The sequence below is a fragment of the Brassica napus genome, chromosome C1 (assembly GCF_020379485.1).
Source record: "Brassica napus cultivar Da-Ae chromosome C1, Da-Ae, whole genome shotgun sequence".
NCBI lineage: Eukaryota > Viridiplantae > Streptophyta > Magnoliopsida > Brassicales > Brassicaceae > Brassica > Brassica napus.
The window spans coordinates 17,462,778-17,480,305 of NC_063444.1; the positions used below are offsets into that span (position 1 = coordinate 17,462,778).

General features: G+C 36.9%; 3 protein-coding genes, 1 non-coding gene and 1 pseudogene across 6 annotated transcripts; 2 read left to right on the forward strand and 3 right to left on the reverse strand.

Annotated features, from left to right (window-relative positions):
• Positions 1-765: 765 nt before the first annotated feature.
• On the forward strand, positions 766-2,775 carry LOC106391991 (U-box domain-containing protein 4-like). Its single transcript, XM_013832749.3, has 2 exons — positions 766-2,189; positions 2,356-2,775. The coding sequence occupies exons 1-2, from the start codon at positions 858-860 to the stop codon at positions 2,419-2,421; spliced, it is 1,398 nt and encodes a 465-aa protein (XP_013688203.2). The 5' UTR covers positions 766-857; the 3' UTR covers positions 2,422-2,775.
• A 321-nt stretch (positions 2,776-3,096) lies between these two features.
• Positions 3,097-6,695, reverse strand: LOC106391990 (inositol transporter 4-like). Of its 3 annotated transcripts, none has more exons than XM_022694859.2 (3): positions 6,470-6,695; positions 4,480-5,065; positions 3,097-4,415 (listed from the first exon to the last, which is right to left on the reverse strand). In XM_022694859.2, the coding sequence occupies exons 2-3, from the start codon at positions 5,020-5,022 to the stop codon at positions 3,213-3,215; spliced, it is 1,746 nt and encodes a 581-aa protein (XP_022550580.2). In that variant the 5' UTR covers positions 5,023-5,065; positions 6,470-6,695; the 3' UTR covers positions 3,097-3,212. The 3 variants fall into 3 exon arrangements, with proteins under 3 accessions (XP_022550580.2, XP_013688202.2, XP_013688201.2); XM_013832748.3 differs by lacking the exon at positions 6,470-6,695 and adding an exon at positions 5,286-5,476; XM_013832747.3 differs by lacking the exon at positions 6,470-6,695 and having other exon boundaries at positions 4,480-5,240.
• A 4,315-nt stretch (positions 6,696-11,010) lies between these two features.
• On the reverse strand, positions 11,011-11,091 carry TRNAL-CAG. Its single transcript has one exon. It is a non-coding gene; the product is annotated as a tRNA-Leu (tRNA).
• LOC106421982 (pentatricopeptide repeat-containing protein At4g16470-like) lies at positions 11,017-13,401 on the forward strand. Its single transcript, XM_013862816.3, has 2 exons — positions 11,017-11,586; positions 11,679-13,401. The coding sequence occupies exons 1-2, from the start codon at positions 11,315-11,317 to the stop codon at positions 12,985-12,987; spliced, it is 1,581 nt and encodes a 526-aa protein (XP_013718270.1). The 5' UTR covers positions 11,017-11,314; the 3' UTR covers positions 12,988-13,401.
• Positions 13,284-16,216, reverse strand: LOC106391987 (annotated as a pseudogene).
• Between the last annotated feature and the right edge of the window lie 1,312 nt (positions 16,217-17,528).

The following is a 17,528-nucleotide window of genomic DNA, read 5'->3' on the forward strand; positions in this document are numbered from 1 at the left end:
GAGCCCACGCCACTATGCACACACAGTAAATCTTACTTTTTTACTTAACTCGCAACTCATCTTTTTTTCTCCCTCTTTGTAATAAACTCTTTCTATCGTATATTTATCATATATCAATGTTATCTCTTTTCTACGGGTATAAAATTTCGTCATTATTTAAACATTTCGATAATATAAAATTACAAGTTATTTTATAGCAAATATCGAGAATAATGAAGTAATAGACCTAAACCGACTTGTTGTTCAAAAAAAAAAAAAAAAAAAAAAGACCTAAACCGACTTCAACCAATATAAACTGCAATGGTGAAAAATTAAACCAAGGCGTTGGGGTATCTGTGGATTTGTGGACGGTTTCGATGGACACCTGTGGACAAGCTGTTCATTCAAAGCTTCATTAACCGTTAGATATCTGATCTAACGGTCTAAAACGTCTCTTCCTCAGCCGTTCATAACTCAACCCGATCGACATTGTATTGGAATTACGAAAAAGGCCAACTGGGCCGATCGTGTCCTGTGGCGTCAAGTCCCTTGTACAGGGACATTAATGTACTTTAACCGGATCTTTCGTTCACCTCCTAGTCACAGCCACATGGCTTGTCAGACAGACATGCAAATAATAAAACGCGCCTTCTTAATCGTCGATCTAAATAGACCCAACTCCAGATCTTTCCACGTGTCACCGTGATATTGGAAACTTGTCACAGTCCGTGAGTGCAGAGTCACCCAGGTACTAACAGCTTTAAAAAAGCTTCTCGTCCTCTTCCTCAAGCCTCCTCTTTAACCTCACCCTGAAAGTTCAGAGAAACTAAGAACATAACTGAAACTCGAGTTTGGTCAGCACAGATCTTTTTATAAAGATGGTTTCGGTGGAGGATCCGTTACCTCACTCGAATTCAACCCGTTTCCCGTTAACAACCGACTTCTACGGCTCATCTTCTCCGTCGGCGGCGAAGATACACCGTCAAGTCGGCCGGTCGATGAGGACGGTGAGATCTAACTTCTACCAAAGCGGCGATCAATCTTGCTCTTTCGTCGGCGATAAATCGGAGTACGCGTCGGAGTATCTGTCGGACTCCGTCATCGACATGAGACTCGGCGAGCTCGCGTTGAAGAACAGTAACTCAGTCCACTCAATCGCTTCCTCATCGAAAGAAGAAGCCTTTCTCGATATTTCTCAGGCGTTTAGTGATTTCTCCGCTTGTAGCAGTGATATCTCCGGGGAGCTACACCGTCTCGCTTGCTTGCCGTCGCCGGGTACCAACAGAACGGAGAACGTCGGAGATGAAGAAGAGCAAGATCCGGAGCCGTGTCTAGGGTTTCTGGAGAGGGAGAACTTCTCCACGGAGATTATAGAGTGTATCTCCCCGGAAGATCTGCAGCCGACGGTGAAGCTCTGCATCGACGGGCTTCGCTCCTCTTCCGTGGCGATTAAACGATCCGCCGCGGCGAAGCTGAGGCTCCTGGCGAAGAATCGAGCTGATAACCGTGTGTTGATTGGCGAATCTGGAGCTATCCAAGCTCTAATTCCGCTTCTTCGTTGCAACGATCCGTGGACGCAGGAGCACGCCGTGACTGCTCTCTTGAACCTCTCTCTCCACGACCAGAACAAAGCTGTGATAGCCGCGGGAGGAGCTATCAAGTCTCTCGTGTGGGTTCTCAAGACGGGGACGGAGACTTCGAAGCAGAACGCGGCGTGCGCGTTGCTCAGCCTCGCGCTCGTGGAGGAGAACAAGAACTCGATCGGAGCTTGCGGCGCGATTCCGCCGCTTGTTTCTCTGCTGCTGAACGGGTCTTGCAGGGGGAAGAAGGACGCGCTCACGACGCTTTACAAGCTATGCACGCTTCAGCAGAACAAGGAGAGAGCGGTTACCGCCGGAGCGGTGAAGCCGTTGGTGGATCTTGTGGCGGAGGAAGGGACTGGGATGGCGGAGAAGGCGATGGTGGTTCTGAGCAGCCTGGCGGCGATTGAGGAAGGCAGAGAGGCTATTGTAGAGGAAGGAGGGATCGCAGCGCTTGTAGAGGCTATCGAGGATGGATCGGTGAAAGGGAAAGAGTTTGCGGTCTTGACGCTGTTGCAGCTTTGTGCTGATAATGTCAGGAACCGTGGGTTGCTTGTGAGGGAAGGTGCGATTCCTCCTCTTGTGGGTCTATCTCAGAGCGGCGCCGTCAGCGTTAGAGCTAAACGCAAGGTATGAACTTAATAACTGATTTGACTCGGCTACTAAACCACTGAGAGTCTTGTGTTATGGAACTCTTAACAGATCTAGTTTTACTAGTGAATCCATTTGATGATTTAATGTGGATGTATGAAAAGCTTGAGCTTGATGGGTCTTCATCCTTTTTTTTATTGTACAGGCAGAAAGACTACTGGGTTATCTTAGGGAGCCAAGGAAGGAGGGAAGTTCATCATCAAGCCCTTGAAATTGATTTGCATGGGTTCCCTTGAATGAAACCATTATGGACGGTTTTCAGCAGTCTAGTATTGTATATACTGAGTGTATGTTTGGTGGGTTTTGTATAGCATCTTTATGTAGACTGTAAAAGGAAAGATCAAATGAGTCCCAGAAACTTTGACTACTTTTGATCTTCCTTGTATTGATGTTAAGCTAGTTTTATATGTGTGAGAGTGCTATTTGGATTACAAGTCTAGCATCCAGTTTTTCTGTTGGTGTGAGTGGTGGAATTTGCTGATTTTTAAGGCAAAAAGCTTCTAGTGTCGGCGCAAATGCAATGTTTAAGAGCAAAGCAATTTTAATCAATTATTTTTTTCTCTTATCTGAATCAATTATTGTTGGATCTTTGAGTGTTGTTTGTGGATCCGTGTCTGAGTATGTGGACAAACCGGTGGATCTGGTAGAAGATTTTTGGTCTGGCACCGCTGTAATGTCTTGTCCTATAATAGTAATGGTTATTGTTGAAACAGTAGTTTGGCCCACTACATAGAACTGATAGTTATGCTATCCCTGTCTTGAAAGAATAACATTTTCACTTATTAAAAGTTTGTTGCTTTCGGTTCACAAAGTTGTCTGCCTTATTCATTGACATAAGCTTTTGCAGACCCTTTTGGGATAGTTGTCAAATCATAGAGAAGTTTGGTTGAGGTTTTTAAAGTGTTCTTGATACTACGTAAGTACGTATTATTCCGGTTTCATACAATATAGAAACTGGAAAGTTGCAACAATATTAATAAATAGAGAAATACAAACTTCATCTTAAGCTGTATCAACGTCTTTAGCCTTGTTCTTCCGCCGCAAGAGACTTGGCTTGTAGCCGACCTCGAGCAACTTCTCGACCTCCTCAAACTGAAGTCCTTTGGTCTCAGGCACAAGCAGCCAAATAAAGAAGAGTCCAACCGTAGAGAAGCCAGCAAAGAGAAGGAAAGTCCCAGAGGAGCCAAGAGCATGTGTGAGTGAGAGAAAGCTCTCGCTCACAATGAGATTAGAGACCCAGTTCGAGACAGCAGCTATGCCTCCGCCAAGACCTCTGTATCTAAGCGGATAGATCTCAGAGTTGACAATCCATGGGACAGTACCCATACCTGGAGCGTACACTACGATGTAAAGCCCCAAAAACACTATAGCCAAGAACCCAAACTTGCTTGGACATCCATCTTTGAAATATGTTCTTCCCCTTGAGTGACACGTCGCCTTCATGTCGTCCGATAACACCACGCATGCTCCTGGCGCGTACGGTTGCACGCCGCTAGCGCAGAATCCACATTCGGACCTGAGACACTTCATGCAGTTCCACCTCGAGGGAGGCGCGTTTGGGACTGCGAGGGGAGCAAACGCTGGACAAGTAGCGTTTGGAGCAAACGTGGTTGACTCCACTGCATCGATCTTGGGGGCGTGGATAGCCGCTTGTGCGAAGACAATCGCTAAGATGATAAGACAAGTTATGATCCCAAACATAGAGATGATCATCAGCTTCCTTCTACCGTACCGGTCCACAAACATCATGCTCACAATCGAACCAATCGCGTTCAGACCAGAAGTTACAAGAGACAGAGCCATTGCTGTACTGTTGGAGGCGTATCCAGCGAACTGCACAATGGAGGGACTGTAATACATCACAGTGTTGATCCCGACAAACTGCTGCGCCACCTGGACAGTAATACCAGCCGCGAGTCCACGTCGGACGACAGGATTCGCGAAGGCTCCTTTGAGTTTGGCGCCAAAACTATCTCCGATGATGGCCTCGTCTGCTTTCTCCGCCTCCACGGACTCTTTCAACGCTTCCATCTCCGCCTCCACTTCGTCCTCCGGGTAGATCCTCTCCAAGATTGCTCTAGACTCCGCGACCCTGTCCTTCCTGTACAACCACCGTGGAGATTCCGGCAAGGACCACATCAACGCAAACTGAATTATCGCCGGAACTCCCGCAACTCCCAACATCCACCTCCATGTCCCCGGAGTCTGTCCCATTAAGACATAATCAGAAACACTTTACACAAAGATTGAAGCTTTACATTTTACTTACGTGGACAAAAGCGAGATTGATGAGGTAAGAGAAGAACTGTCCTCCGGTGATTAAAAGACCGTTGGTGCTAACAAGCGCACCTCTGATTCTCGCCGGAGAAGCTTCCGATATGTAAAGCGGCGACGTCATCGAAGCCATACCGACGCCGAACCCAACGAAGATTCTTCCGACGATGATAACCCAAGGAGCCGGAGCAAACGCCATGACGACCGCGCCGATCAAAAACAGCACGTCGGCGATGAGAATCGACATCCTCCTTCCGAATCTGTCGTTGATCCAGCCTCCTACGGCTGCTCCGACGATGGCTCCGGCCACCGCCATGCTGACGATAGTCGACTGAAGCCATGTTTTCCTATCGACCTCGTCGAAGTCTTCTTTGATGAAGAGAAGAGCGCCGGAGATGACTCCGGTGTCGTAACCGAAGAGAAGACCTCCGATTCCGGCGGAGAGAGCGAGGCGCATGATGTAAGGGGTCTTCCATGTCGTCCTCCAACACTCTGTGAACTCTGTTTTGTCTGCTTTCGCTATACCTCCTTCCACCATCTTTTCTCCTCCAAAGACTGAGATTCTTTCTCACACACTATGCCTGTGAATTGTGATGACATTACACAAATGTTAAAATATAATATCAAAAAGAGATATGGAAGAATATCGAAAAACGAGAATCTGGATTCCTCTTCGTCATTAAAGCTTTTGAGATTCTTTCCATTCAAACACATTGTCTTATATATCAGGACAAACAAAATACTAATAAGTTATGAAACAAAAGTCAACGTTTGAAGTTTGAATAAGATTTCGAGTCTCACCAGAGGGATAAATTATTCAAAAAATGTTTAACTGTTAACTGCACAAGGATGGTATCTCAAAAAACACAGTGAATGTGATTGAGAGAGAGGATAGAAGATGAGATTAATTGGATAAGATTCTGCTAGCTGTAAAACTATAGTAATGGGACCCAGGTAACTAATCTCCTATGACTACTGTATCTCTGAATAGGTCTTTACAGAATCTTAAAATCTAATACAATAATGATTTATAGATAAAGAAACAAAATGAAAATAACACAATAAATTAATATATAAATATCTTAATTTCTAGATATTCGTACACAATTATCTTAAGTTCTGACTACTCTTTCCGTCTCAAAATAATCTCAAAATAATGTATATCAAATTGACTATTTAAAAACATAAATTTGATCTATTAATCTCATGCGTAAAAAGTTAAAGGTCTCTTTTTCTTTTGATAACGTCAATTATCCTTTTTCTTTTGCTTTGGAAAGTTAAATTGTTGACCTCACACATACTCAATAGTCAATTTAAATAGATCAAATTATGTTGCAGTGAATAATGTTTTTGATTGTATTTCCCTAATTTCATTTGATTGTCTCAATATCTCTTCGAGTAGATTACCATCCAAAGGGTCTAAGAATAACCTTGCAATAGTATATAATAAGATTTTTTATTGTTAATAATAAATTAAATAGAAAAAATGGAAAAAAAAGGCATTACACATATCTTAACCACCAAGTAACTAGTCATGCAAACTAAACTAATGTATACTTAACTAAATGGAATATATGTTATGTATGAAAACATTCTTCAACTTAATGATGTTATGTAAATTTTATTGATCCAAAATGTGACGTGAACGTTAGAGAGATTAATTTCGTCTAATTTTTTCATTGATAAATTAAAATAGACCTTCCTCGCTGTGATATAACTAAAATTTGACCGAATTCAGTCTAGTAAAACAAAATAAATTTTGGCCACAAATTTAACCTCTGTTAAGGAAAATGTAATTACAATATACAAATTTCCTCTGCTATAAGAATTATCGTATGAATCTATTGTCTAGGATCCATGCCTGTTTAGCGAAAGTAAACTGAATAAACAAATTTATTTTTTCGTCAAACACATAATTTGAGAGAAGTTATTTTAAACTTTCAAATTACATCAGCTAGATTTTACAAAAGCAGAGGAAATTTTACCTGGTTAATAAACATTGTGAATCAGATCTTCTGAAACTCCTATTGATTTTCTTTTACAATTTCAAAAGATGTTTAGCGATTTAGCTGATAGTTTACATAGAAAGCACTATGAATGTTTTTCAAAATTCTTATCGATTTTTCTTTGTAGAAAAATTCTATCAAGATTTGTTTGTGTTTTTGTATTATATAGCAATCTTTCGAAAGATGTTAGTGTTTTCAGCTAACAGTTACAAAAACGATAATAAGTTAAGTCTTATGTATTTATAGATGAGACATTCAGGTTCAAATTCTAAATTTAGAAGTGGAAAGATAAAGATGTAACAGTGACAGCTTGAGGTAAAACAAGTGGTCTAATATCCATCAATCGAGGATTAATTTTAGGTAAACATTTGAGACAAGAACAAGTCACTGACAAATGGTAGTAATGTTTAGTGGTTGTGTTTTTTTTATCCACACAGTAGTTAAACAACTGTTTCTCCTAAAGTTGTGTGGTGTTGATAGTCATAAACCGCAATAGTTGGAGCTGGCTATTATCGGTATATATGAACAACATGTCATTCAAATTCTGAGTTGCAAAACTAAGTATTTGAACAAGGAAATTCGTAATAAATGTATAAGATATACATGCAGTGTTACAAAAAAAAGATAAACATGTATAGTATAGAAACTAGATTTTGAAACGCACTTAAAAAGTGCGGAATATCTTACGTTGTAAGAATCCAAACTAGTTTTGTTAATTTGTTACAAATGTTAAAATAGATAAATCCATCTTGTTTAAACTCATTTCCTTTTTAACCGATCTCTTTTAAATTTCAAATCCATTTCAAATCCATTTAAATCCATCAACTTTTTTAATTGGATTATTCATTTGGTTAATGTACAAAATGTTAGTATATAAACATCTAAAGTTGTTGCGCATAGTGAATTGAGTTTTCATATAAATAAATGTACAACTAATTTCCTTTAATTATGTTAGCTTTTGTTTTTGTTTTTCATTTCTTAACATATTGCTCAAAAAGTTAACACACAGTTGGTCTAAGATAAGTGTACAACTAACTTGACTTCTTCTATGCGATTTGAAAACAATAGATTTTTTTTTTATATTGCCTAATTTAGTTTCTATTAAATGATGATGATATTATATTATGGTAAGATCCCTTTTTTATTATTTGACTAACCTTTAATTCATGTGTTTATTACATGTGTGCAATTTCCTACGTGTCAGCACCACAAGCTCTCTCACCTCAGATATTCAAAAATCTTTTTTTAACTAGACTAATTACAAAATTTGTCATTGCTCATTACATTAAAAATTGGGTATATACTATAAGCTTATTGATTAACAAAATAATTAAACTTGCGCCCTACTTGCTACGCTTCAATTAGAAACGGCAAATTTAAATACGCAGAAATTTTATTATCAAAACCTGAGATTCTTCATAATGATCGATTTCGTTATATAGCCTGACTTAAATATTAATGCCTTTCTACATAGTTAGACTACATAAAATCCATTGTGTACGTATGTATCTACATATCTACTTATATATATGTTGCTGCAACTCTTCTCCGTATTAGATAAAGATACAAATCACAATCGCAATGTTCAAGAATTATTACATAATGGCAAAATCTTATAGATATATACATACACTTTTTTTTTAAAATGACATAAAACTTGGAAATATATTATATTGTTAAAAGCTAATAATAGTTTCAAATCTCCTCCATTGCATGTTAACCATGTTTATCGTTTCCAAAATTATCAATGCAATTGTAATCGACGATAATTTTATGATAGTTTAGATTCAAGGCAACACAAGTTAATACATTACCATTTCGATTTTTCCCATAATATATGATTCAAATTTGAACTGTCAATCACATGATCAAATGAATTATTGTCAATGGCAATGTTAGCGTGATAATGGAAACAAAATTGACGTGAAAAGAGTTTTATAAGGGCTTTAACGGATATTGCATCGTTGTTATTTGAATACGGTTTCTCCACGTCAAAGTTATTACGAATACATGATTATCCATCGTTGATTTATACATACTTTTTGCAACGGAGGATATTTTTACATAAAATTTGTGTGACCAGATCTTCATATTGTTACCTATTTTACGTACAAACATATCGCACTGATTATCCATCGTTGGATTTTTTTTTTTGAAAATATCAAAATTGGTATTGTAGTTATTAAATTTTTCTAATGAATTGATATTCAGGGTCCCTTTATATTTTTAGATAAACGCTCTAACAAAAAAAAGAAATTATTGAAATCATAAAACATGATGTGCAATCTTTTTGGTTTGATTGAAAAGTCAAATTTGACTATTAATGTAACAAATCATTTATAATTCAATCATATTCGGTCTTCAAACCTAAGTTTCCTTATCTTATTCATTTAATTTATAAAATTTATTCTCCCCATAAAAGTTGGACTAGACATCGAAACTATTATAATCTTTTTCAACCCTAGGTTTATTTTCTTTAACTTTTGGACTATGATAAAATTTATTCAAATCTAAGTTTCCTTTCTTTAATTTTTGTTTTGTTTTGGGTGATGTCACTAAAATTAAAAGAACTTAAATTGTGGGTCAGTAACACTTGAGACAATCATGTGCTTATTTAGGCCCGTATGATTTTCTCTATTCTTTTGTATATGTTTAATTGTGAGAAAATAAATATATTTTCTCATTTTTTTGTATATGTCTCATGTACTTTAAGAAAGCTGACCATATCAACAATTAATGATTTGGTTAACTAATACTATGTTTAATTGTGAGAAATATTATATTCAGGTTTATTATTACTAATACTATGTTTATATATGTTTAGGTGACCAACACGTACATCAAAATAATCTCATATATCATTAAAATTAAGTATTTTTTCAAAATAAAAACAATTGTTTATATTAGTCTTTGCTTATTCTTATATATTTACTTCTACAAAATATACTTCAATTACACAAGTTTTTTTTTAAAGTTGAAGCTTACTTTATATAAACTTACATGCAAAATTTCGTTCAGTTTTTCATTATATAATATATAATATTTGTTACTATGATTTTTAAATTTCTAATATCTATAAATTAAAATTTTTAATCTTTTTTATTTTATCCACCCTGCGCAGGGCGCAGGTTACCACCTAGTATGTTAGTATAATGGAGGAAATATAAGTAACATAATTTTTTTTATCGATGTGTTATTAATGAGAAATCATTGAATGAAAAATATATGTAAAATTCATTTAAGAAAAATAGCAGAAAATTGTTTGGTAATTATAACTAATTTTCCTAATTATATAATTAAAATTAAAACTCAATGGCACAATTGTAATATTTAAGAAAATTTAAAAGGATCTCAAAAATGTACTTAAGTTTTAATAATATAGATTAGTTTCTATTAAATGGTAAGTATATTAGATTTTGGTAAGATATGTTAGTATAATGGAGGAAATATATGTAACATAATTTCTTTTATTGATGTGTTATTAATGAGTAATCATTGAATTAATAATATATGTAAAATTCATTTAAAGAAAATAGCATAAAATTCATTTGGTAGTTCTAACTAATTTCCCAAATTATATAATTAAAATTAAAATTCAATGGCATAGTTGTAATATTTAAAAAAATTTAAGAGGATCTCAAAAAAATACTCCAATTTTACTAATATAGATAGTTTAACTCGTCTCTCTCTTTTTGTTCTGTTTTATCATCTTTTTTTTTTCTTGTCTTCTGTATGTGCTTTAAACGAAAACATACTTTGACTATTATATGTAGTTTAGTATTTTTGGATTAGTAACAAGTTATGTGTGTTTAGTTGTTTCTCATTCTACTTCATGTCCTTTGCTTTTCTTGGCCTTTGTCATATTTTGAAATACAAAATGATCAGTTTACTAAGTTTCAACGACCAATGATTATGCCTCTTCTCATAGGTCTCCTCTGCTAGGATCAAAGTTTTGTGGAGTGGAGTAGGGTTGCAACACGTGAAGCCAAAGAATCAGGGTGCGGCATTAACTGGTTTGAGACTGAGCCCAACGAAACTTCATCAAAGGATGGTAGATTTAGGGGATAGTTAGCCGTGAATATCCAATATATATGAAATGTGTATGTCAAACATCATGGAACTAATACCAGCTTAGTGATGCGCATGTGTCAAACACTTGAACTTCTTCATTAACTGTTGTTTGAGGAAGTTGAGTGTCGCTAAATTAACGTTCAGCTTCACAATAAAAGACGGTAATCTTTTTGTTACAACGTAATGTCAACCAATTGTTTGTCAAATATTTTATCAGATAAATAAAAAGAAAAACGAGCAGTGGTAAAAGCAAAGTCCCAATTGGCATTACTAAAACAAATTTAGTAACGTGTTAAAAAAATTTAGTAAATTCTTGGATTAAGGAGAAAAAATATTTCATATCTTTTATACGGTGTGATTCTTAAATAGACCAGATTCTTTTTTTTTTAAACTTTGCTATAAAATACAAGGTGTGGAGGATCATGAGGAAAAAAAACTAAAATGATAGTTGTCAAGAGTGGGATTTGAACCCACGCCCTTTCGGACCCGCACCTGAAGCGGGCGCCTTAGACCAACTCGGCCATCTTGACTTGTGTTTATACATTTCAGTACAATATTATTATACTCACTATGAAGATCGAGTTAAACCCTTTTCTCCTGCGCTTGAACCCTAGAGAAATCGAGAAATGTAAGGAATGCAATTTCTCCCGGAGACGATCGATAGATCATCATTTTAGTTTCATGTGGAGAAGCCCTCTCGTCTCATTCACCTGCTGCAAATTCATCAAATAAAAGATCCTTATCTCCTCGGGAATGTTGGTTTCAAAACAGAGAACGTTAATATCGTCTTCACTCTATCGAAAGTCCCACTCTTCCTTTATCTGCTTCTCTTCCTCCTCAATCTCCCGTCTTTTGAGCGATTTAGGCTTCACGATGAGGAGTGTCTCGATGGTTTCAACTCTAGAGTTAAATAGGAACGAGTCTGATTCCGATTCCAGCGAGGTACACGTTTTATCTGATCCCAAGTTTTCCGGCAAAGCGACGACGATACTACGCCGCATGCTGGCTCAGAGGAAAATTCCCAGGTTTACCATTTCCCAATGATTATTTGATACTATAAAGTGTGAAGCTTTCATTGATCGAACAAAGTTTAGTTTTGACCTGCAACTTGTTCTAGCTTTCAGGTAGCTCATCATAGAAAGAAAGAGCAGCCTGACAAGACACTACAAGGTCTTTGCATCACTGGGAGATTGAAAGAAGCTGTTGGGCTGTTATGGCGTAGCAACGGGTTACAGCTCGAGTCCGATACTTACTCTATGCTGTTACAGGAATGCAAAGAGAGGCGTGAATACGCAAAGGGGAAACGAGTACATGCTCACATGGTCGTTGTGGGGTTTTCTCCGACTGAGTATTTGAAAGTCAAGCTGTTGATACTTTACGCCTTGTCAGGGGATCTTCAAACAGGTGGGATTCTCTTTCGTGGTTTGCAGTCGAGGTGTTTGATATCGAGGAACGCAATGATCTCAGGGTGTGTTAAGAAGGGTCTTGAACAAGAAGGGCTTTTTATGTATTACGATATGCGATACTGTGGTTTAGTTCCGGATCAGTATACTTTTTCTTCCGTGTTTAGAGCGTGTTCTGCTTTAGCGTCGCTGGAACATGGAATGAGATCTCATGCTGTGATGGTAAAGACTTGTCTTAAGTCGAATGTTATAGTCAATGGTGCTCTTGTTGATATGTACTTCAAGTGCAGCAGTGTCTCTGATGGATACAAAGCGTTTGATCAGTTTCTCGATAGAAACGTGGTTACGTGGACCTCGTTGATGTCTGGATACGGGTATCATGGACAAGTTTCGGAGGTGTTGAAATGCTTTGAGAAGATGAAGGAAGAGGGTTGCAGACCGAACTCTGTCACGTTTTTGGTGGTTCTCACTGCGTGTAGCCATGGAGGTTTGGTTGACCAAGGTCGGATGCATTTTGATTCTATGAAAAGGGATTACGGGATGGAGCCTGAGGGACAACACTACGCAGCTATGGTTGATATCTTAGGGCGTGCTGGTAGGCTACAAGAGGCGTACGAGTTTATAATGAAGTCACCGTGCAAGAAACATGCTCCGGTTTGGGGATCTTTGCTGGGATCATGCAGGAATCATGGGAATGTGGAGCTGCTAGAGCTCGCAGCTACGAGATATTTCGAGTTGGATCCAACGAACGGGGGGAATTACGTGGTGTTTGCCAATGGATACGCGAGCTGTGGATTGTTGGATGCTGCCTCAAAGGTTAGGAAGAGAATGGAGAATGCAGGAGTTGAAAAAGATCCAGGTTATAGCCAGATTGAATTACAAGGTCAAGTTCATAGGTTCATGAGGAATGACACGTCTCACAGACTCTCTAGGAAGATACACAACAAGGTCCAAGAGATGGCTTCTCTGTTTATGGATGTTGACTACTATCCAGATGACTTGGACACTAGTTATCCTCTTTGATAGATTGGTTTGTCATTTTGTCTTGGTTGTGTGACCAAAACAACTTGCAGTTAGCTGTCAGAAATCTGTGTCCAATTAAATCTGTGTAGCAGTCTCTCTCTCATATGGAAACCAGTGATGATGGAGAAGTGCTAGGCTCAAAATCTACACAAGTTTTGATTTGGATGGCTAACATACTAATTGGCTGGGAGCATCTGAAGAAAATTTGTTGTATCACTTGCCAAAAACAAGCAGAGGAAGCTGCCACAGGGGTTGGAGAAGTCAGGAGGAAAGTAATTAGCATGACAAATCCCAGATGAGGTGTAGAAGAAACAAAAGCTCCATTATACTGAATGTCATGAATAAAGTATATACATATTATGTGATTTATAGGTTCTAAGGAGTTTTCTTTCTTTATGCGACATTCATGGAACATATTTCTGTGTAAACCGAATCACTCTCTGAAAGCGTAGAAGATTCTTGAAGAGGTGCTGGGGGAATATGAAAAACAGGTCTCGGAGGGAATTCCAGAGCATCCAGGTTCCCTTCCATCATCTCTACCACTCTGTTCATGGGTGGGCGATCTGAAGGGGAAGATTGAATACACCACAAACCCACCAATGTCATCTTCCTTGCTATCTCCTCTTCTTCACAAATGATTCCATTCCCGTTAAGCCTTATATTGTCTTCCTTCTCAAGATCCTTATAGATCCATTCTGGAAAGTACACTGAACTTACAGTGTCTTCAGTTGATGTTTTGGCCCTTGCTCCTATCATCTCAAGAACCAACATTCCATAGCTGTACACATCTGACTTGTGGGAGACTCTACCATACACTCTTGAAAACACTTCAGGTGCAATGTATCCTATCGTGCCTTTCATGTCCAGTAGTGACAAGATGCTTTCTTTCCTCTCGCAGAGCTTAGCAAGGCCAAAGTCTGAAACTTTGGGGCAAAGATTGTCATCTAAGAGTACATTCTGCGGTTTTATGTCAAAATGTACAATCCGTGGTGCAAGTACTCTAGCCCACGAGCAACGCCTAATGCGATCTCATATAGTTTCGTCCATTCCATATTTGCTTGCGATGAATTTATCAAGAGCTCCATTTTCCAAGAATTCACAAATAATTGCTCTTTTGGTACCCTCAGCACAAAATCCTAGCAAGGTAACGATGTTGACATGAGAAGTTTCGCTCATGCTTGCAACCTCGCTGAGGAAGTCTTCACCATTACCCTTTGTGTTCTTCAAGACCTTCACAGCAACCTTGCGGCCATCACAGAGGGTTCCTCTATAGACGGTTCCAAATCCGCCTTTCCCAACCTCTTGCGAAAATGACTTTGTAATTCTCTTTACTTGCACGTAGCTATAGTGTTTCACTGGAATAAGGGCCTTTATATTAAGTTTTCTAGGAGCATGTGATGATGTCTTCCTTTGCTGGCTGATAAGACAGAATAAAATGATGACCACCAACCAAAAGTGTACTCGATTAACCGGAAAAAAAAAAAAGAAGCTAGGTTTTCATAAGAAGTTTACTCTGTTACTGGGATGTCTTTGCTTGTGTATTGAGCTTTATGTGCCTTCTTTCTGCACCTGATGGAACAAAGCCACCCTACTATAAGAAATAACAGTGCCAATCCGAAAGCAATTTCCATTCCTGAGACCAATAAAACAACAACAACAACTTTCATTGCAAGTCTATGTTGTTGCCTATAGTGTGATAAAATCAACTGCCTTAAAAAGGTAAGAACCTGCTTTTGCGGCAGCAGAGAAGCCTGCATCAACAGAAGGACGCCAAAAAAGAGGTCAGTTCAAAGTTCAAAAATGAAGAGAGAACATTGTTCTTTACCAGAAACTAAATACTTAGATCAGCTCTTTCTTTGTAACGGAATTGATGTAAGAATTTTTTTTTTTTGTACTTAATTGATGTAAGAATTTAGGGAAGATCCAATCAAAATGTGGGTCAATGGGAGAATATTAGGAAATGAGTTCATATATATATATGAAAAACATATCTTACCTTTCTTTCTGCAGGTAAGGCTATACGTCTGATGTATACAATGACAGATAGATTCATTTGAGATCCGGTTATATCCACAAGCACCGTCAGAGGCTATGCACATCAAACATTCATGGCTAAGTCCAACGTTGAAACCCTCTTGAAGAGTCTTCTTCAGATTATCTTGAGTTGTATTTTTCTGCAGTGTGTTCAACGCAGGTCCAGATGCAGGAATGCTGACGTTTCTTTTGCACTGTCCGCTGAAGTAGTTTAAAAAGCCACCAATCTCGCTAAGTAAAGGAGACGAGAGGTTTGTCGTCACATAGTAACTTTTCTCATCATCACCACCACAGTCAAGTTCTCCAACTAAAGGAGGAAAACTCCGTGGAAAGTTTGGTGAGCATCCATAATAAATTGTCAGATTATCGGTGCCAGGGACGAAAGGAAGGACGTTTTCGTTGAACTGCGCATTTATTGAGTGTTGGGGACAGAAACCGCTGATGTAATCTGACCTGGCGAGTCTTATGACACGAGAGGTAGAGTTTGCCTCTAAGATTCTGAACTTCACGGAGGAGATGCTAACCTCTGCAAACCTTTCACTGCATTGGAGCTGGAAGTCGGGGTGGCCGCATTCGACTCTGCTAGGTATCCAGAAAGGGTAAAAGAGATCTGTCTGATCGCCACAGCTAAATGATTGGCTGCAGCGTCTGTGAAGCTCATCAGCTGAGGAAACACAATAAGGTATCACAAAGAGTATCCATATGATTCTGTAGAACAGAGAATTTGTAAGGGATAGAAACAGAATGATCATTGTGTTGAGGTGTCAATAGGAAAATGGTGAAGAAAGAAGGATTAGTGAATGTCTTAGTTTTGTAAGAAGGAAAATGGTGAAGAACCTGTGTTTCAGTCAGTCTTCTGAAAACTGGACCCGGCCGGAACCGGTTTTGGATTGTGTTAAAAACCGAATTTTAGTTATACAGACAAACCCGGTTAAAAGCCCGTCAAACTCGTTAAAAATGATGATCGGTTCTATATTAAAATCCGGTTTCTCAAATTCAAATTTAAAAAAATTATAAAGTTTCAAAAGTTTATATTGTTTTTAATATCTATCTAGCTTTTACTATATTTTTATATTGCTTCTGAAAGTTTTCACTTTAGTTTTACAGTAAAACCTCTATAAATTAATAATGTTGGTACTTTGAAATTTTATTAATTTATAGAGATATTAATTGTTATCTTTCAAAATTTGACATTTATATTAATTTTATATATATGATTTGGTGTATATAATATATATTGCATAGAACTTAAATGTGGTTTTAGATATAATATTACTAAATCTCATCAAAACTATATTAAGTGTTAAGAAAATATAAAAAACTTTTATTGTGAATATAAAATAAAAAATATAATAATAGGTTCTTACTTATATAAAATATGTATACATATAAATTATTAATTTATGATTTCAATGGGACCATATATCTACATAGAATTTTTTAAAAAATTATTATCTTATTATTTTATCGATTTGTGTCAAATTTTGAACCGGTCCAAGTTGGGACCGGTGAAATTATTAATTTATAGAGATTATTAATTTATCGAGTATTAATTTACAGAGGTCTGTATATCATTTTTAGATTTTAACAATAATATAAAAATTTATAAAAGTAATATTATAGTTATATAGTTACTTAATTTAGAATTAAACTAAAATTTAAAATCCGGTTAGACCTGTTCAACGATTGATCCAGCTACATTGATGAGTCAAGAACATTGGTTTCAATCTTTTGGACAAACCCTCCATATTATTAATATTGAAGTTTCTTTCTGGAGTTTTTATTAATTATACAAATCGAAGTTTCTTTTGGACTTATGTGGCTTAGACCATCTCCAATGGTTTACTCTATTTTTTATTCTAAAATAGAGTAACTCTATAATAGTGTTTGAGTATGTTCCAATGGTACTCTATTTTAAATAAAAAATAGAATGATGAACAAAAAAAACAAGTTACTCTATATTTGGAGTAAACCTATTTTTCACTCTATTATAGAGTGTGTAATAGAATATCATTGGAGTACTTTTACTCTAAACTATATTTTTACTTTAAACTCTACTAGATCTCGATCCGCGCAACCGCGCGAGTTTTTGTTTTCATTTATTTTTATATAAATATCTTGTTTTCAATTCTAAATTGATATATATTATAATATGTGTCTATCAATTTTTAAAACATAATAAGTTTACAGTATATTTTTTCATTGAATAGATTGTTTTAAACTTTCACATGTATTTGTATCTGCTTATATATATATATATATATTTTTGGATTATTATTTCATAATTAAAATCGTAACTATATATATAAACATTAGTAAAATGTTGTGACTTCTATTTTAATATATAAGATTTTATAGCAAAAAATAGAGCAGAGTCGGAGATTCTGGAAGACTTTGAATATATTAGTAAACGATGAAAAATGGTGGAAGCTCCCTTGGTCTAGTAGTTTGACCAATGGTTCATTAATGCTTCTACACATCGGAGAATGCGGAATTATACGAATTAA

Bases quoted from the DNA above. Each gene is read 5' to 3' on its own strand.
- LOC106391991 (XM_013832749.3), top strand. From the start codon at position 858: ATGGTTTCGGTGGAGGATCCGTTACCTCACTCGAATTCAACCCGTTTC. The intron at 2,190-2,355 runs GTATGAACTTAA...TTTATTGTACAG, and splicing joins GCGTTAGAGCTAAACGCAAG to GCAGAAAGACTACTGGGTTA.
- LOC106391990 (XM_022694859.2), bottom strand. From the start codon at position 5,022: ATGGTGGAAGGAGGTATAGCGAAAGCAGACAAAACAGAGTTCACAGAG. The intron at 4,416-4,479 runs GTAAGTAAAATG...TTAATGGGACAG, and splicing joins TCAATCTCGCTTTTGTCCAC to ACTCCGGGGACATGGAGGTG.
- LOC106421982 (XM_013862816.3), top strand. From the start codon at position 11,315: ATGTTGGTTTCAAAACAGAGAACGTTAATATCGTCTTCACTCTATCGA. The intron at 11,587-11,678 runs GTTTACCATTTC...AACTTGTTCTAG, and splicing joins GCTCAGAGGAAAATTCCCAG to CTTTCAGGTAGCTCATCATA.